Source organism: Lacerta agilis, chromosome 8 (genome assembly GCF_009819535.1).
Source record: "Lacerta agilis isolate rLacAgi1 chromosome 8, rLacAgi1.pri, whole genome shotgun sequence".
NCBI classification, from domain to species: Eukaryota; Metazoa; Chordata; class Lepidosauria; order Squamata; family Lacertidae; genus Lacerta; species Lacerta agilis.
The window spans coordinates 27,189,424-27,210,759 of record NC_046319.1 but is presented as its reverse complement, the minus strand read 5'-3'; the positions used below and the strand labels follow the sequence as shown (position 1 = coordinate 27,210,759).

General features: G+C 41.8%; 1 protein-coding gene across 4 annotated transcripts in view; it reads left to right on the top strand.

Annotated features, from left to right (window-relative positions):
* The window catches only part of ZNF536 (zinc finger protein 536), a 446,856-nt gene that overhangs the window by 364,947 nt on the left and 60,573 nt on the right, over positions 1-21,336 (top strand). The window contains exon 6 of one of the 4 annotated variants that reach the window (XM_033156686.1): positions 2,008-2,048. The exons of the other annotated variants lie outside the window; for them this stretch is intronic. Within the exon in view, the coding sequence (XP_033012577.1) occupies positions 2,008-2,021 (14 nt within the window). The 3' untranslated portion in view covers positions 2,022-2,048. The remainder of the gene's footprint in view (positions 1-2,007; positions 2,049-21,336) is intronic. 4 annotated transcript variants of the gene reach the window in all.

The following is a 21,336-nucleotide window of genomic DNA, read 5'->3' as shown; positions in this document are numbered from 1 at the left end:
ATAGTGAACTAGTCTTGGTGGGAGCACAACCACAGCACTTTCAGTGAGAGGCAGCATAGCAGATGAAGAAGCACTACTGCAAGCCAGGTAATCCTTGTTGAGAAGAGTCTGTTATTTTCATAGAATCATATGCAGAATTGTAGAGTTGGGACCCTAAGGGTCATCTTGTCCAACCCCCTACAATGCAGGAATCACAGCTCAAGAATCCTTGACAGAAGGCCATCCAACATCTCTTGAAAAACCTCCAATGAAGGAGAGTCCACCACTTTCTGATGGAGCCCGTTCCCCTGTCAAACAAGTCTTACTGTCAGAAAATTCTTCCTAATACAGTATTTAATCACAATCTCCCTTCTTGTCATTTGAATCCATTGGTTTAGGTCTTAACTTCTGGAGCAGGAGAAGACAAGCTTGTTCCATCTTCCATGTGACAGCCCTTAAGATATTTGAAGATGGCTGCTTTCCTATATTGCTGTTTCACATGCACCAGCTAGGCACCCATCTCATTCTTCTCTCTCTCTCTCTCTCTCTCTCTCTCTCTCTCACACACACACACACACACACACACACACACACAGCTTCTGTGCCATGAGCACAATACAATATAGGATGTGTGTCAAAGTTTCCCCTCCCCCCGGGTATAAACACAGAACCATTAGCACACACAACATTCTAGAATTCCAGAAACCCTTTTAAAACATGTCCCAGTTCTAAATTCACTTGTCAAATTAAAATGCAGGTTTAATATATTTGCAACACTTGATTTAATTGTATATAGGCAAACCCTAGCTCTACATAAACACTGAATAAAGTTTGCTTGGGGACATTATGGTAATTGCCTGTGTTGTATACCTAATAAAGCCAATATAGTGTCTCTGAACAGATGAGGGGTCCGTTCAGGTTTCCTTTTTAACTCCATGTGCTTGGACTTGCATCTCTCTCTGTGTGTGGCATGGCTTTGTGTTTGGGGACATAGTGCCCATCAAGGTGACCTTCGATGATAACCTGGCCTTGCAGACACCCAGATCCATCCACTTCAGCAGTGTTGCCTTCCCTAGGTTAAGGAAAAGAGCAGCATGGGTGACCACACTGCACTCCCTCTCTACCTTGAAGAAGTCTAGGATAGGTCTGTGCAACCCATGGTAGCAACCATGACTAATCAGACAACCCAAGCCATTCAAATAGTTGCCAGTGAAACGGCAGGTAACCTCAGAAGGGCACAGCAGAAACCGAGAAGTTACAGACATGCAACTCTATGCATTCCCACATAGGTTCAGAGTCCCAGCATCCTTTGTGTGACACGATCAAGGGAACCTGGGACACACCTCTGTGTCATGTCTGCATGACAAAATGCTTTGGGCCTGTCCTGACAGTGATTGGGGTAATGTGGCTGATGGGAGTGCCATGTTATATTGAGGGTGCAGGCTGGATCAGAGACAGTTCTCACAATCGCTCTGTACGCAGCTGGCCACAGTTTCCTTCTCAGAGTGGTCTATGCAAGTGGGTGATCCAAATCCTTCACTTTGCACCTGCTTTTGAATCATACCACAAAATTTATTATGGGTTAAGTAGTGATGGCATGCCAATGACAAGCACACAAGGTGAATGATTCGGGTGACCTGTTCATCACGCACGTGAAGCTATCGGGGATGCACACATGGTTGTGTGACTTAAAACTGGCCCAGGTTGGCATAGATTTAAAGGTACACTCAAATCAAGTTGGATTCTCCATTACCAACAAATGAATAACAAAAAGATGTCTGAATTTTGCAAGTTACTATATTTTTGGAGGCAGTTTTCCCCACACAGTATCTGTTTAAAAAATATTTGTTAAATCTAATGATGTAATGTCAGTTTTTTTGGGGGTAGGGGCGAGGGTATTTTAGATTGCAGACATATATAACTAATAGATAATAGGATTACCTATTTTTTTGTAATATTATGCAATATCTAAATTTATGTTGATTTTCTCCATTTCACATGTAGTAATTAATTTTGTCTTACTGACAGATGATTCTCAATGACTGATTTTCAAGAGAAAATCCAGACAGGTATTTTTTAACACTTTGTTTTCATTCAGCTTGTATTTGTGGTTTTGGTTTTCAGGCTTTATTGCGAGTTTAGTATTATTTACATAACTGTAATCACCCTTACACATTTCCTAATGAAAAACTGCCAAGAGTCAGGTGGGGAGAAGCAGTAAAAAATGCATCCTGCTCTTTATCTGAGGATGCAGTGCTTCGCCTCCCATACATGGCTCTCTCGCCATGAGTTCCAATCCAAATTCAATGGATAAAAAGCATGCACATAAATTCATTTCCTCTGTTGGGACGAATGGGGATCCTCTGTGAGCAGAGAAGCTCCATTTGTGCAAGCAAATATAAAAGCACCTGTTATCCTGGGGCTAGGCATCATTATTGAGTAAATGGTAAAACAATCCTGCGCTTTCCTCTCTGAGAGTTGAAGTACAAGGTTAGAAATGTCACATGTTACAGCTCTTCCTGGACCACATTTAGGAATTTGGCATGTTTGTATGCTCTACCACATGAAAAGTTTATCTTGATGTGCTAGCTTTCTATTTGCAGGGAGGGCTTTCCCCCCAACCTCTAGCCCCCCCCCCCTTACTTGAAAGAATATGTTTCTTAGTTGGAAGATATGTTGCTCTGCTTCTGCATCTTTGCTGTGACTTCACAATTATGGGTACATCCAGAACTGGTAGTTTTGACATTGATTTCAGTGGGGGTGGGGGATGTCTGTTGCATCTGTGGTCCCCAAATCAGACTCAGTGCTACAATTTACTTTCTGCTTAAGAGAGGCCAGAAGCCTGGGATCCCTCTGAGTCAGGGTTATAGAGAAGCCCTGGTGGGGCTATTGCCCCTACATGACGTCCCAGCCTCTTCTCATCACCAGGAACCTAAATTCAAATAATATTGCTTGGCTATCTCATTTAAAAAATAAAAAGTCCCAAAGTGTACTCAGGTCACATTCACACCATACATTTAAAGTTCTATGATACCACTTTGAATAGCCATGACTTCCCCCAAAGAATTCTGGGAGCTGTAGTTTGTTATGGGTTTTGAGTGTTGTTAGGAGGCCCCACTTACCCTCCCAGAGCCACAATTTTCAGAGTGCTTTAATAATCCCTCTTACTGGGAGACATGCAGCTCTGTGAGGGTAATGGGGGGGTCTCTTAACAACTCTCAGCACCCTTAGCAAACTACAGCTCACAGAATTCTTTGTGGGACACCATGACTGTTGTTGGTATCCATCTGTCTTGGGAGATAAAGGAGGAGTTCATATTTGGGGATGAAGTCAAACTCTTGGAAGGTTACAGCACCTGCTGCAGCTGTAGAGACCGATACCAGAGACAGAGAGATGTTTTGTTGCAGATGGGGCAGTTGAAGGCGTCCAGTTGTTCTGCCACAGATGCCCCATGGCGTTTCTTCTCTCTGTGCTCCTCCCAGCAGTCATTCCTCCTCTGGTCACTGTTATGGATGCTGTGGCATCACTGCTATGGTATCATACCTTTTTTCAAATGTACTGTATATGATGTGAATGTGGCCTTTCTCTGTTATTCCTTCCCCCTTCCCTGAGATTTGGAGTTCTGACACTCACAGTCTCCACCCCAGAGTCTGGAATACTTATCGCTTCGATTTCAATTTCCTCCTCTGGGATAATAAAGGCTTCCAGATGCAAGCCTTTGTCAGCTGCGGAGCTTCCCAGTTGTATGGCTGCTGCACCTGCTGTTGCTGTTTTCTGGGTTTAGGGTTGCCAGACCTCCAGGACTGACCTGATGTTTTCAGGTCTAACTTTCAGGTGGCAGAGGGAGGGCTTGAAACTCCAAGTTGGTGAGAACTCCTATTATTATTATTATTATTATTATTATTATTATTATTATTATTATTATTATTATTATTATTATTTGCAGCTTGCATGTTTCAGCCTGGTATGAGCAGGCTGCAAATTATTGCACAGATTCTCTGGAGTGTTCGCCCTCCTCAGCTCCCTTCTCCCAATTAACCTCCGTCTCCGGGGCTCTGCCATAGAGGGTTGAGGACTGGAGTCTGCTGTCAACAGCTCCTTACCCTCTGCCTCAAATCCATCTTCTACATAAAGTGGGAATGTTTGTGGCCAGAAGCAGGACTTTTAAACCAGTTGTTCCAAGACTGTGGGGAAGTCTCCCACTCTTTAATCCCCCACCTCAAAGGGTGCCTTTGCTCTTCTTGCTGTCTTTTAGCAGGGATCACAAAACATTTGGCCTTTATTCTTGCTGACTACCTCATTGGTTTTTCTCCCCCCCCCTTTTATTTTATTTTATTTTACTAGATGGGTGTTGTGCCTTTTGTCTTTGATGTTTATTTGCATTCTAATGTGCAATCACAATTGTTGTACGCCACCTTGAGCCCTGGAAAGAAGGCATGGAAATGTTTCAAATAGATAAATGTCAATCAAGTGCCTGCCATCAGGGTAGCTCAATAATGGATTCCAGCATTTCTCTGTAGCTATAGGGAATTCAAGAAGAAGAAGAAAATGTAGGCAATTATGTTAGAATGAATGTTTGTCACAATCTACAAAAATGTCAACAAGAAAGAAAGAAAGCAGCAGATCTGATTAAAGTATTGGTGTTCAGTTTTCATTTTTTTCCCATTTAGAAAATGATGGTATATCACACATACAAATACACCTTAATTCTCCAGTGCAGGTGTCTAGGCTCCATACAGACTGTGGCTGAAAAATACCACCTATTGGTTTATGGACAAACATTTTTAGCACTTTCACATTTTCCCTATGATGACTAAATGGATAGAGCACTTGAGTATATCCTATATTTCTTAATAGTTATGAAGAATCATTTAGTCTTAAACTCACAGTCTACCCTGTTGTAGACTGTCATGGTCATTGACCATGCAATTTGAGTCATGAAACACAAGTAGGGTGGCTTCTTGGAGTGAAGTGGCCTAAGCACTATCTGAAAGTCCCCCCCCCCCCGGAAAGATAGTGTTGTTGTTGCTGATTTAGGATTAATACTTATCTGAAACTTGTGAGCTGTAGCAAACATTTGTTTGGTGGGAAGATGGAGCTACCACATGTGTCCAGTTAATTCAGGGGACAGTGGCTCTTATCTCTTAATGACATAAGAATGGCTGGGGCAACCCAGTCAGATGGGCTGGGTACAAATAGTAGTAGTAGTAGTAGTAGTAGTAGTATAGTATTTAATGGAGAACTACATAGATACAGATGCAAATTGATTAAGAAATTGTTTCAGTCTTGGTGTGCAGTCTGTATTTTATTTTGAGTAGTTCCTTCTCTTCTCATTAAATGTCTTGTCATTTCTACTGATGGTGGCAGATCCACACACCTTTTCTCTCATGCTGATATCAAGAAATTCCATCTGAATTGCTTAACTGCCTGCTCCTTCTTAACATCAGCTTGATTTCTTCTCCAGAACTGGTAGCAACCAGTGTGGTTTCATTATGAAATTGGACAGACCATCTTTTAATGCCTCTCTCCTTGAAATCAGATAATAAAAGGACAGCCCCCTTTATCAGATTGCAAAAGGGAACCAGCATGGAAAGTAATGCTAGGAGCAGGACCGGCCCTACCATTAGCCAGATGGATGCATCCCTTGCATAATCGGCCGTTCTGCTAAGTGAAAGGGATCTGGGATACTCTACAGTTCATTGACAGTGCAGCAGCTACCAGTGCTGCTTGGGGCTGGAAGAAATTATTGGAAACATTTTTGGCCTGAGATTGGACGCGTTGGCTTGCGTCTCTGCCTGGGAAGCATTAGCACTGCTCAACCCAGTCTGCAGTTACAGTATCAGCATCAGCCAGTCTTGCACAGCTTACAGCCTCTGTGACATCTGCACTCCAGGAATGCCTGAGGTTGCCAGGTCTGGGTGGTTTAGGACTAAGATGCATCAAGTCTTGGTCCCATGATTTCTTACTTTTATTATGCGCATAAGAAAGACGTTTGCTGTCAGTGTCTTATTCCTTGGGACCATCTTTGGCAGGCCACGACTTTGACAGAATATCTGAAGTTCAGGAGCAAAACCAAATCCTGTAAGAATCCATGCAAGCTTTTTCGCTGACAACAATGTGATATGGATAGTGGCTCAGCGTTTCAGGTGGTAACGAAACACAGGGGGCTGTTAATCATGCTCACAGCATCCATCTTCAATTCTTTCTTTTTTTTGCCTGTGCGGTTCCCCCCTCCCCAAAATATTCTATTAGTTTTTGTTACGTATGATCTCCCTTTTGTGAATCCATGCTGAATATCTTTAATTAAATCATAACTTTCCCTGTTTTGTCCCTGATTAGTGTTTCCAATATCTTCCCCACTGCTGAAGTTGAGCTTACTGGTGTTTAATTTCCTTGATCTTCCCTAGAGCTGTTATTAAGCATAAGTGTTACATCGGTTGCCCCATCCATTAGTATTAAAGTTGCTTGCCGACTTCTACCTTTCTACTTTTAAAACATTGGTGGGAACTCTTCTCGTTTTCATCCCTCAAATGAGTTTTTTCCCCCCCCTCTCTCTCTTTACCTATTTGCATTCATATTTTCTTCTGTGTTCTCTGCAAGCCTTTGGAGCTGATGATCTTTATAGCATTAGCTTTTTCTAGATCTGCTGAAACCAGCAGAGAAATTACTTTGCCACACCTGTGCCTTCATTTAAAAAGTTGTATCAGTGTTCATTGGTCAATATTTTTTGTTTAATGTCAAGGTCCATTGATCATGCCCAAACTACAAGATAAGAGAGTCAGTGTGGTGTAGTGGTTAGAGTGTTGAACTAGGACCCAACAGAGCAGGGTTCAAGTCCCACTCAGCTATGAAGCTCACTGAGTGAACTCAGGGGCCAGTCACTGCCTCTCAGCCTAGCCTACCTCATAGGGTTGTTGTGAGGATAAAATGAGGAAGGGAAGAACCATTGTATGCCACCTTGAGCTGCTCGGAGAGAAAAAAAAAGTGGGATACAAATGCAAGAAACAAATAAAATATAGCCTGGTACAGCTACAGATGTGGATAATCTGATTTATTGATATGCAACCCTGTTCCAGGGTTCCCATACTATATATGGTCTTGAATGCATGGACAGGAAGGAATGGAATCATACCTCTTAGATCCACTCTGACTTCTGCATGGCCAGCCAAAGGTCTGAATGGAGCCTGCATTTATGTAAGTTGCACATTCATCAGAGCTCTCCGTGTGACCAGGAAGCTGAGTCCACACACCATGAGCTCAGAAAGTTACCTGCTTACTTGGGTAAGCAATGCTCAGGCCATCAACTGAATCTGTGAAGGCTGGGGGCTTAATTCCTGTCCCAACCTGCTCACTTACCGATATTTCAGTTCACAGATATGTTGCATGGACAGGTGACTGGTGACTGAATGTCAAATTTGGCATTGACAAGAATTATGGGGGGGTAATCTACACTTCCGCTGTTCTGTGCCTAGAAAGCATGTGTCAGAGTGGTTTTGCCTTTCTTCTACTGCTTTCCCTGGAAAACCTGTTCTTTCGTCCTCAATCAAAACAAACAACAATCCTCAGAAAACCCAATTGCCACTTGTTTTGATTCAGCACTAAGCCGCATATAGGAACCAACTCCTAGGAGCTAAGATCCCTTCGATATTTTAAGATCCCTTAAGATATTTTGTGGGGTGGGGTTTACCTGCCTCTCAATATTCTATTCACGTTGGCACCTCTGAAACCCCAGGTTTTCCTGGGGGGGGGGAATGGCAGGGCAAATGAAAATGTGAAGGAGCCCTAAGTTTGAGGGGAGGAGGGGCAAAAGTTCTGTCTGCAATATGAAAAGCTATGATGGTTTGAGTACATATAGGAGGAAATGCATCCTAAGAACATATCTGTGCTTGTTGGCAGCTATGCTTCAGGTTGCCCTTTCTTAAAGAAACATTTTTTGGGGGAAATTGATGCTACTGCATTGAAACGAATTCTACGGATTGGTAAGATCTGCTCAATTGTTGTTTATTTCATAAAATTTATACACTGCTTGACTGCAAAGAAAATCCCTCAAAGTGGCTTACAAAGCGAATAAAACAATAAAACTGCCAGCAAAAACAACTCTTAGAAACGTTCAAGGATAAAATCAGCAATAAACTGAAAACAGATTAAAATAAATGTCAACATTCTACATGTCTGGGTAGGCTTGCACAAACAAAACTGTTTTTAGCAGGTGCTGAAAAGAACACAGTGAAGGTGCCCGCCCGATGTCAATAGGCAGGGAGTTCCAAATTGTGGGTAATGCCACGCTAATATATATATATATATATATATATATATATATATATATATATATATATACAAAGGTAGAACAAGAATTATGTGGCACCTGTAACAGTGCCAGTTCTGCAGATCAACGTGATCGAGTGGGCTATAAGATGCAGGTTTCCTCTTGTCACCTAATTTGCATAGGCATTTCTATCGTTTAACGATGAACTTGTGTGTGACAAGCAAGTCATTACAGCCATGGGCATTACATTGACAGACAGAACTTTGCTACCTCTTCACATCACCCCAAATTCCAGGATGTCTGTTCACTTAACCCTGTATGTTGCAAAACTCAAACAAGAGGGACCAGATGGTGGGTTGGTTTGGATAAATTTGGAGCGATTCCCAATTCTGGTCCACCTGCCACCTGGTGTCATTTTGAGATTTGCCCTGATGGCTGCAAGAGTCCTGCTCTGAATTAATCAAAGCATAAAAACATAGCCTTGAGGTGATGCTGCCGGCTACATACCCAAATGGGTGAATGTTAGGACTATAAGGAAGTTGGCAATGCATTTCGAATATGAACTTACTGCCTAGTTCATCGCCCAGTTAAGGTGAATCATGTGAATTTCAGGTGTTTGAGAGTCTTACTGATTTCAGAGGGATGAAATAAGTTTAATAAAAAAGGATTACAGATTAATCAACAGAGGCACATGGGAAGGCAACCTTTGGGGCATGTCATTTTAGGGGGTGAAACAATTTTTGCAAAATTTCTTCAGTGAGTGGGTTTTTTAAGTATGTTTTTGGGTGTGAGGAATTTGAATCTGCTGTTCTTTTTGTGGTTGAACATTTACCTTGGTAAGTCTATGTTTGATGAAGTACATAAACTGCTTTTGGAAAACCAAAGAATTTACATTTTACCTTCCAAAAATGTTGGGTAATTATTAACAAGAAACAAACAAACATGCAAACAAACAAACAAACTTCAAGTTCTTGGCAATCATATTTAATTATTTCTATGCAATTTTACGGACATTTTACTTTAAAAAACAACAACTAAATTATATTAATTTAACTAAAATATATTTTGAATTCCCAAGTCATGTTACAGCTTTTTAGCACCCCTCATATATATATATATTGGAATTTGTAAATTGAAAAAGTCAACACTCAGTTGAGTCAGACCACTTTTCTATCTAGGTTAGTATTATCTACTCTGACTGACAGTGACTCCCTAGGCCCTACTGGGGACCTTCCTCAAGTCACCTATGAATTATGTACCTGCCATTGGAACTCACATGTTTTCAAGAAATCAACCTGTTAATATATTTATATGTATCTACACACACACACACACACACACACACACACACACACACACACTATTTGTCATCTATCTGTCTATCTTATCTATCCACCCTGCTCTGTCCTTAACTCACCCATATTGCGCAAACATAACAAAAGGAGAAAAGTCGACTACACTTTGGATAACTAGGATGGCATTCATCTTTCTGGAAATCCTGGGAACCTGAGTATGATGGTGTGAGTTTGAGCTGGAGTAACAGGCTGAATATCCCCCCTTCCTTTTTTTTTTTTTTAAAAAAAAGATAAAAGTCAGGCACTGCATGCTACTGTAATGACATTTTATATCTTCTATTCCATAGTCTAGCAGAGGGAGCCACAGGTGTTCCATTGGAATTACTCACACATTTGTCGAATTGGACATTCTGTCATTAAATGGACTTAAAACTAAAAAGCCTTTGTCTGCGGACGGTGACCAATAGAGAGAGACTTTGGATTATCTGATATCCCATAACTTAATCATATGGCTCTTAAGAGTGAGGCATAAACAGCTGTGTCTCACTAATATGCATGCAATATGTGTAAAGTGATATGCTTTAATTCTAAACTTGTTTTCAGCAGGAAGAAGGAGGGAGGGGGGAAGCATTTAGACAAGGAACATAAAGATCCAGCATTTAACCATTTTTGTTCCTGGAGGCAAAAATTTTCATCACCTGATATTTATTAAGATGGCCGGCCCTATTTGCTGTAACAATATGTACCACAAAGGATCTGTCAAAATGTTTTCAAACTTGGATTGCAAACTTTATCAAATATAGCTCCAGGAATGGCTTCACTCACGCTTTCAGAAGCCACAAATAAATATATAATTGGTTGTTGTTGTTTTTTTAAAAAAGCTTTATCTCCAACAATATATGCAAAACAACCCTGTTGTCTTTTTCTTTAATTTATTGCCTGTGGTGTTTTGTGCTTTTCAAATGCTACTAGCATATATGCATTTGAAATCTGTTTTCCCCTCCACCTTAATTGATAGTCTGTACCCTTTGCATTTCTTATTACTTAAGTATGTGTGCTTTAATAATATTAAAAACTAAGACAAAGAAACTGTAGATTAGAGACTTTATTTTCAGGGTAAAATGATACGGATAAGTGAGCGTCAACTGACCAGAAATTATTTGCTTCTGTCTGTTAGACACGTAATGGAGTCATTTAACTAGTCAAATTAGGAGCTGTAGAAATGCACTATGCTTCATTACTGAGTTCGAATGGGCACCATTTTACATTTACGTCAAAAATTATCTCATAGCAAATTAATGTTTTCATTGTGCCGAAACACCAAAGCAATGCAGTAGTAGCACCACCTAGAGGCCGTTTTGGAAATATTTCCAAATGTATTTTTTTCCGCCTTGTAGAAGTGAAGAAAATAATGATAAATAGATTAGCTTTAAAATCCCAAAGCTTGATCAACCTGCACCTCTCAACATAAAAAAAACAGTTTTTTAATAAAAAAAATCTTTACAATTTAGTGAAGTATCATATCAAGGTAGATAAAGGTGGAACGGCACTATCAATAGTTGCAATCTTCATGCTTCAAAATTATGGCTGTGATATAAAAAGATTGCTGTCCCTTCAAAAAAAATTATTCCGAGGCCTGCTCAGTTCTTCTGCAAGAAGCCTTGAGATTTGTTAAAAATTGGAAAGTTCTGAGGTTAGTGAACACCGTGAACAAGATGGCACTTCTCGAAATTACAGATTTGAGGGTTTCCTGTATAAAAAGCAAAGGTCTTCAGCATTGACATAGAATCTCACCTGAACATATGCTATATACACAATGGAAGTACTCAAATTTTGTCCTAGCATGCTCCCCCTGGCTAAGGAACAGTTGCTTAAGACAACTAAAAAGTGCTAAACTGTTGTTTATGTCATATCTTGAGTTGGGAACAGAACTGGGTGCATGTTTAAATGGGGGAGGATGTCATATATGTAAGTTTCTGGTGAAGAAAAATAAGGAAATCGAAAACACAATAAACAAAACAAGGAAGGAATTGTTTCCATGAATTCCTAGCAGCCCCCTACATGCCTGCTTTCAATGTCCATATTTGACATGTTAAAGTCACCCTGATATTCTTGTACATCAGCATGTTCCACTTGGAGAACTATTTCCTGTGAGTGCACCCCTACTTAGTGACAGCTGGTATTTACCACATCAGGTGAAAAGCTTGGGAGCTAACAGGCTCCCTGATGTGGTAAATACCAGTTGTCATCATGTTGGGGAGGGGTGCATTCATAAGACAAACTCTGTATGTGAAATTGATGAGGTAAAATAATCTCATGATGACTTCACCATGGGAAAGATGAAAGGAGAAATCGGTCCATAGTCAAAGGGTGGTTTTCCGTGTGATGCTGCAGAGATGCAGAATTTGCACATCTCGAGCAATGGGATGTTGCACGAACTGAACAGATCTGCGGTGGATGTGCGCATACATCTGTGTCACCCTGGAGGGAGAGGTGTGAATTCCCCTTTCAAATGACATCCCGGAAAGATGGAACAAAGATAAGTAAGTTCTTTTTTTAAAAATGCAGCTATGAGGATGCGCCAGGAATTATTTGCAGCTGTTGCTGCTTCTGTGTCATGCAGACACTCTAAAAAGAGCAGGGTGGAAATGTCTTGGATAAAATTAATAGGAGGTCGCCTGATACTGGACAGTTTGTCCGTCTAGCTTAGTATTAGTTACAGGTGGGTAGCCGTGTTGGTCTGCCATAGTCAAAACAAAATCGAAAATTCTTTCTAGTAGCACCTTAGAGACCAACTGAGTTTGTTCCTGGTATGAGCTTTCGTGTGCATGCACACTTCTTCAGATATCTGAAGAAGTGTGCATGCACACGAAAGCTCATACCAGGAACAAACTCAGTTGGTCTCTAAGGTGCTACTAGAAAGAATTTTCGATTTTGTTTTAGCTTAGTATTGTCTACTCTGGCTGGCAGCAGCTCTCCAGGGTTTCAGACTGAGGTTTGCCCCCTCATTTTCATCTAGAAACCAGGAATTGAACTTGGGACCTTCTGCATGCAAAGCATGTGCTCTGCCACCGAGCTCCTCCGTTGTCCCTTGCCAAATGTATACGGCAGTTATCAATGAGTAGGCCAGGCTTGCCAAAAGTATGACCACCAAGCCAGATGCAGCTCACCGGCCATGACATGCATTATAGCTGTCCAGGTGATTCATGAGGATTTTAAAACACAGAGACACACACAAATCGCTGCAGGAATGTGGAAAACTAGATTTAAGATAGGGGGGGGGGGGAATGGAGGAACGGAGGGCGCCAAAATGGACAGATCCTCCCATTTGTGCCAGGCAGGAAGCAAAACAGGGAGGGTTTACCAAGCTTCCCAGTGGCAGGTGGGTTGCACATCTGCCCATATGTTTACAGCGATGAGGATGGCCACGGGTTTGCATAGAGTGCCAGGTGAGGAATGCATTCTGGGTATCAAGTTCCAGCAAAATAAGGAAGGGGAAGAAGGAATGAAGGCTTTGCCTTCTCTTGCTTCCCATCCCACACTGGGCCCCTTTAATATACCCGTCTCCATTACATAGTGGCCATTTTCTTTCCATTAGCCAGGGGAAGCATGGCCCAGTATGCATGGTTGTGCTCACTGTGGCTGATGGGAGCTTTAGTCCCAAACATCTGCAGGGCACCAGCTTGGCAAAGGCTGTGCCGATCAGGTTCTCAGAAGTTACCACAGTGAGTTTCCATAAGTCAGGCATAAGTGGGAAGCTCTTCTGCGTCTTCCTAACTTGGATGGGAGAGAAGTAGGAGAGTGTTAGTCTGCCTGATCCAAGCCTTGTTTTAGAGACTTTCAAAATCCTTTTAAAGCAGTCTTTTGATGGCTTATTCAGAAGGAAGTTGCTGTTGTCGCTGTTGATTTTTTATGACTGAAATCTTGCAATTATTTTGATTGTTGTAAATCACCTTGGGTATTTTCCTATTAATGGAAACATGGGGTATAAGTAGACCAATATGCTAAAAATAGATGCACTCCTAAAGCCATTTCTGTTGCTATATATCCCACAGAACCTCAGAGCACACATTATTATTCCTTTTGGTTTTCTCCAGGGTGTATCATGGGCCATAGCAATTGTCTATATTCACGTATTCAGAGATTCTGTTACGTCACTTCTTTTTGTTCCCTTTATAAGGAAGCAAGTTTTTTGAACCCATCCCTGAAGTATTTGAACACAAAAGGCAATAGACTAATAGCGGTAGATGAACAAGCTACTGTATATGTCACATGGAGCCCATCTAGAACTACACTTATCTCTGACACAAATGATCATTTATTCATTAAAATGCTGCCTGCTAACTATTGTTAGGAGACAGAAAAAAAAATTCATGTTAATTGTGTCAAGTATGTAATTTTTGTTAGTACACTGTATTTTTCATATTTCAATGAGGTGCTCTTCAGGAACCTTTTGGGGAAAAAAAGATCAGATAAATTGCTTGCAGTATTATTTTCTCACTAAATACGATATCTTAGGCATGAACTGTGGTGTTAAGTTCAAGGATGATGACAATGACTTTCGGGCTATGGTTATAATAATATCAAAGCTGCAGACAAAACAATATGCAGAAGAATGAGCTTCCATTTATTCCAGATGCAGCTTTTAGAATGAGCAGCAATGGCCTCATCCAACCAATACTTACTTGGAAGTAAGTCCCACCAGCTTCACTGGGACTTGCATGTTAGCAAATATGCTAAGATTTGCAGCCTTAAGATATAATTTGTGCTGCATGGTATGAGCGATTGAGCCAACACAAACAGGATGGATCCTTGGCCTGATCCGACGGGCTCTTCTTTTTGGAAAGATGGAGAAAACTGCTCCAGAGGGGAATACACAAACCAATGTATTCAAATGACAAGAAAGGAGATTTTGACTAAACATTAGGAAGAACTTTCTGACAGTAATAGCTGTCCGGCAGTGGAACGAGCTCCCTTAGAAGGTGGCCTTTCCTTCATCAGAGGTTTTTAATCAGAGTTTGGATGGCCATCTGTCAGTGATGCTTTAGTTGTAATTCCAGGATTGCAGGAATCAATAGATGACCCTTGGGATTGGTGTGACTTTTGAAGGATAGTGGTTATCATATTGTTCAGGAAAGTGCAAATTTGATAGATTTCACTGCAAATGTGTACTGGCTTGAATTTCTCCTCCGTCCCCAGTGGAAGGAATGGAACACATTTGGGCAAAGGCAATAGGTATATCTTCGCTGTTTAATGTCCTGTAGACACAGTGGTGGTAAACTGTGCCAGGGAATATTTGCACTCTTAATTTATGGTACCGTGATGTTTCATGCAAGAGAATTGGGCTGCCCTGCAACACATATAATTTATCCATGTTGATCCATGTTGTTCTGTGCCCTGGGCATAACTCTTGGAGTGCAGTTGTAAGACTGCAATCTTGATGGCAATTACCAGTATCTGGAAGGGTGAGTGTCGCTAAAATGAAAGGATTTTCTTTTATGCAAAGTGTTAGGGCCACGGCACCAAGTTAATTTCAGAATCAAATTTCATGCAAACAGCAAGAAAAACAGGACTCTCTAATGGTCTCCTGGCGCCCCGCCTCCACTCCCAACTTCCCTTTTGTTCTTCTCTGTCTGTAGAAATATAGCTCACCTCCTGACATGCAACTTGTCTGCCGACTCTGCAATGGTTGAGCTTTCATGTTATGTTTACCAAGGCTAGACTGGAGGATCAAATAATTTATAACCATTCCTGTTGGGTTTTATGTAATAACTTTGGAACTCATATAAAGTAATGATCCACAAACTCTTTTAATGTTCATTATAAAATATGAAATATTTCTCAGAACCATTGCAATTATGTGACCAGACATAACTGTTTCACACATGAGTACATACAGGGAGGTTTAACATAACTTATTATCTTCCTGTCTTTTCCTCTCATTGATGTGATAATAGTGTTTTAATATTTTTTATTATTTTTTTTGCTAGAGAAAAGTTTAAACAATTTCGGAATCTCTGCTGAGGCCTACTTTATTGGTTTTTGCAATAGAGTACTCAAGAATAATTGTATTTATGATTAGAATGACACTAATAAACGGTATATGCATAGAGAAGCAAATACCCCAACAGATTTTTATATAATTGTGTATGTATATACCACTATATCTTGCACAAAACTCAAGGAGACAGAAGAAATGAAATATTCATAATCAGCCTATCCTCTAGGTGTTTCTCATCTGCCCTTCATATGCAATTTATATTGCACCTAGGTGGCCCCATAATTTACAGGAGGGTCTATTTGTCGCAAACTGGCTGGAGAAGGGGGGGGAGGCTACAACAGGTGAGAAGTAAATTGAGGAGAGGGGCATTTGTAAACAGGGATTGCTGGGGGATTCAAGTCAGGTCACATTTAAAGCCAAATTTACCAGATCTGGACTTTCAGAAACAATATATGTAACTGAAACATATGCAGCTTTTGAAATTTGCATTTCTCTAATTTCCGGTGCGGTTTTGTATACAGAAACAATATTTATAAAATGCACGTATCAGGGGAAAGGATGAAGATATTAGTGAAAATGAGATACCAAAAATGCTTTATATTTGGGGAAATTGTATATTTGGGGGAAATTGTGTGTATGGTCAAAACACTATACAGTACAAAAAAATGTTTATTTTTTAATATATTTATTAAGTTTTTATAAACACACAGAAAAACACAAAAACTACATCTTCTCTTACAATTACATTGAATCAAAGCTACCATTAAAAAACTAATACAACACCAAAAACAACAACAAAAACATAAAAATCTATTACTTATACAAAAAAATATGTTTATTAGGAGAAGTTCACACTAAAAGGTTATGCGCATGCATGAGGATCTTCTTACTGATGGATTGTTGGGAACTGAATTCAAGATTGGAGAACACGAGAAGGACTGAAATGGACAAAGCTTTCTTTCTTTCTTTCTTTCTTTAGATTGCATTTATATTCCACCTTTCACCTCCTAGGAGCTCAAAGTGACATACACAGTGTCTCTCCCTCCTCATTTCATCCCCACAACAACCTGTGAGGTAGGTTAGGCTGAGAGTAGGCAGTGGACTGGCCCAAGGTCACCCAGTGAGCTTCAATGGCTGAGTGGGGATTTCGAACTCTGGTCTCCCTGGTCCTAGTCTAACACTCTAACCACTATACTACCATTGTAGAATCCCATTCTCTTGCCACATTGTGACTCTCTTGCCTGCTCCTGAGTCAGTTCGAAATGATGAGGAAAGTCGCCATTAGAACTATTTCTGATGTGATATGAGATCTGGAAAGGAGCACAAGAGTCAAAGCCACTTGTTTAAAACCACAAGAAACGCCTTAGCAGCAACACTGAAAGGGGGAGGAACTGCATTCTCCCATAAGTCAAAAGCCACCTTTCTCGAGCCCGACCCTTTGACCACAAGGCCTTTAGGAAGTCTTTCTCCAGCAAGCACTGGATGTGTTTAAGGAATCACAAGGACAGCAATGCAGAAATACTATTTTCCCTAGTCAGGAACAAACTACAGAACTCTATGCAACCAAAGCCAAGGGAGGAGAACTGTGAATCCGTTATGCACAGTCCTTTCTAATGTGAGGAAACAAATTTGTTAAATTATTTCACACCAGCCCTTTCTTGTGGAATACGGCTCTATTCTCCACGTTGAAAGTCAAAATTATTGTACTTTGTGTTATGCAGTTCTAATGGATTGAAGTAGGATTTTGCTTCGTTGTGGTTTTCCTGGTTGAAAAATATGGTGTGACTAATGACACAGTGAGAGGGATAATAGATTCACGAGGTGCAAAGGATGCTTCTCACTAAATGTAGCTAATTTAGGTTGCTTAGGATTATATGCAAAGCAGTTATCTATCATTTCCCCCACCACCAAATGTGAAATGTTCTTTTCTCTCAAGAAAAGTAAGATTTTGCGTAAGGAAGCAATACTCTTTTCATATTGGATATCACTCTCTGGAATGTCGTAATCCAGGAGCTTCAGTAAATAACTAAGTGCCCATGTGTGCTGCGCCACCACTCCATTCTGCTCTGAGCATGGAGATGTTTCAAGCTTGGAATCTTAATCACAGCCATCAGTTGTATGATTTTTCTCCCATTTCTTTTCCATATTATGACTGCCATGTGTGATGTCCACTTTCTAGGTTGTATCCAACACTAGCACTATTAAGTTGTAGTCACTTAGTGGTATACTTGTTGCACCGGTGAAATGTATTGCACCAGAACATGCATAAGCAGGTTGCTGGTGACTTGGCTGCACAATAGATGGTGCAATCTGTTACATGATGAGTTTCTCCTGGGGCAGCTGTTGCACTGGATTCCTAAGTTGTGTTATCTTAAAACTTACTCATCTGCTAGCGCAAGTGCCCTTGTGCCAGAGGTGACAGCCCTAAGTGGCTTTCATGCGCATCTATGTGTCAAGGTGAGCTGACCATGCACTGCAGTTCAACGTCCATTTGTCCCTGGGGGGATGTGGTGAAGTGGAGAGAATTGTTTGGTGCCCCTTTGGCAAAGGTGGGATGTGCAAGCACTTTTCTCTGTGTTGATGGCCAACACTGATGTCTGGATCACCTGTGCAAGCAGGAGCTTCTCTGTTTACTTCAGTGGAAATGCACGTTCTAAGCCACCCCCAAAATTGTGGTTGAAGAAGGAAGCTCTTGTTCTTATTCATTCATTCATTCATTCATTTGTCTGAAGGATTTTCACCCTGTTCTTCAGCTGAAAAAGATTTAACGCAGATCAGTGCTAAAGCAGTCCCTGCCCACAGCCTGCAGTCTAAAAGATGTGACTGCTGTAAAGAAAAGGAAGGGGGGAGCAAACCCAGTCACTAATTGTAAGGTTCACGTGCTGTGCCTTCAAAGCACACTCAAAGCTCTTCTCCCCATCCTCAAAGAATTCTGGGCATTGCTGTTTGTTAAGGGTTGCTGGGCATTGTAACTCTGTGAGGAAAAAACTACAGTTCCCAGGATTCTTGGGGTGTGTGTGCTCCGACTGTGCTTTAAAGGTAGAGTACGTACACAACCTTAGAACTAGTGCTTGGTTTTGCTTTTCCTCCCCAGCGTTGAAAACCACTACAGAGCCAGTGTGGTGTAGTGGTTAGAATGTTAGACTAGGACCCGGGAGACCAGAGTTCAAATCCTCACTTGGTCATGAAGTTCCGTGGGTGACCTTGGGCCAGTCACTGCCTCTCAGCCTAACCTGCAAAGGTGGGACAAAAATGCAATAAAATTTAAAAAAATGCTTCAGATGTCCTTTGAAGATATAGGTAAAGGGAAAGGGAAATGACCCCTGGACGGTTAAGTCGAGTCAAAGGTGATGATGGGGTTGCGGCGCTCATCTCGCTTTCAGACTCAGGGAGCCGGCTTTTGTCCACAGACAGCTTTCTGGTACATGTGGCCAGCATGGCTAAACCGTTTCTGGAGCAACGGGACACCGCGACGGAAACCAGAGCGCACATAAATGCCATTTACCTTCCTGCCACTGTGGTACCTATTTATCTCCTTGCGCTGGCATACTTTCAAACTGCTATGCTGGAAGGAGCTGGGACAGATAAAGTGTCTATGCAGCCTTAGTTACAAAGTTGTTATAGTGACCAGCTGGTATGGGAACAATATGCAGTGCTATTGCTAGACAGAATAAACCTATTGAACTTAATGGGCATAACTAACTAAGGTGCAATAATTTTAATCGATTTACTCTGAGTAGGTGGCAACAACCCAGTTCAAGGAGCAGACAGGCCAAGAGGAGCTGGTATCTGAGCAGAGGTGATGGAGTGATCGGGGTTACTTTTTTGCCCTCAGCTGTATCCTGATATTATATACCCACTTTTCAATATGGGCACCACCCACTAGCCTTTTAATCAGGTTAAGGGACATTCATAGGCTTCAGCGTTCATTCTAGATAATCAAGTCACAATTTATTTGAATTGCATATCATATCCTTTTCTTTTTTAAAAGAGAAGTAATTTTTTTTTTACTTAAAACATGTGCAGCTATAATGACCTTATTTATTTAATTATTGTGTTTATTTATTACATTTTATCCTGCCATTTTTTTACAAGGTGCTGAAGGTGGCATGCATAGTTCTCCTCCCCTTCCATTTTATCCTCACAATAACCCTGTGAAGTAGGTTAGGTTACCCAGTGAGCTTCATGGCTGCATGGGAACTAGAACCCTGGTCTCCCAGATCCTAGTCTGATAGTCTAACCCAGGGGTAGTCAACCTTTTTATACCTACTGCCCACTAATGCATCTTTCTCGATGGTAAAATTTCCTTACCGCCCACCAGTGCTGCAGTAATATGTGCCGTAGAACCCCCTACCACCCACCTGGAATCCTGAAATGCCCACTAGTGGTTGGTAGGGACCAGGTTGACTACCCTTGCTCTAACCACTACACCACACCATTTCTCAGTAAATTTTCTTTGATAAAGCACGTGCACAGTTCATATAATAGTTTGATGAAAAATACAGAACTCTAACTCTGTGTGGTAAATGCTGGTAGCCTAACATTAGTGCTGTTTTTTGAAAAAGTTGACCTCCCTCACTCCAGCATGAAAATCTTACTCTTTTCAACTCAAAGAGCAGTGTTTGGTGGACGGATGGTATACAATGCTATTTATCCATTGCCATTGTCTTTGATGTAGAAAGGAGCATCCTGGATTGCAGGCCTTGCCACTCCTTTGGCCTTGATGCCTGTAGAATTGTTGACTGTCAATATTATTAAGCATACCGCTGGCATCCTCAGGTTAGCTCGTCTGCAGTACTGTCTCTTGAGAGTCGGAAGATGTCACTCCTGTCTAAGTGGCAGAGTGATAATACATCTGTACTGTCGGCATGTGACACCTCTCTGTCGTGGGGCTTTGTCAATGGACGGCGACTCTTGTCATTTTGCTGTGAGACATAACACAAAGCGCACATCTCCTTGACACAGTATCAACTGCAGAGCTATACCGGGGGGGGGGGGGAGTTTGATAGCTGCCCTGTAGGATCCAAATTTTATTTGTTTGATGGCCTGTGTTGAACGATGCCATCTTCACTCATGCATGTTTGCGAGATGCCCTTCCTCCTCTGTGGAGGAGACAGTCTACACACTTTTGGTGCCATTTCTCTGATCACAATCTGAGGTGAGGACTGGAGTGGAGCGATGCCGTGCTAGCTATCTGCGGCAATGGCCTCATTCCCTCAATCTGGGAGAAGGCAGGGCTAAATCTCAGAATTGCAGAGTTGGAGGGTACCTCAGGGGGTCATCTAGCCCAACCCCCTGCCTTGCAGGAATCACAACAAAATAATCCCTAACAGATGGCCATCCAATCTCTGTTTAAAAACCTCCAGTGGAGGACAGTCCACCACCTTCCAAGGCAGTCCGTTCAGGGCCATCCTACCCATAGGCGCTAGGGGTGCTGGGCACTCAGGCGCTGGGCTCTCAGGGGTGCCAGGCCAAGAGTCCAGGGCCTGAGAGTTGAGTCCAAGGAACAGCTTGCCCATTGGTCAGAGTTCCATGGCGGGTTCTTCTGCTGTGGGCAGCTCTGCACCGTGAGTTTGGGGGCGACCGAGACAGCAAGATGCTGGGCCGGCTGGCCGGCTCCTCCCGCCTATGCGCCTGGGACTGGGAAACCTGGGGGGGGGGGGGGCGCACGCCAGGCGGATCTTTGCACCCCGGCGCTGTATATGCTTAAACAGCCCTGAGTCCGTTCCACTGTCAAACAGCTCTTTGCCCTCAGAAAGTGCTTCCTAATGACAGAGAAACAATTACCAGGTTTT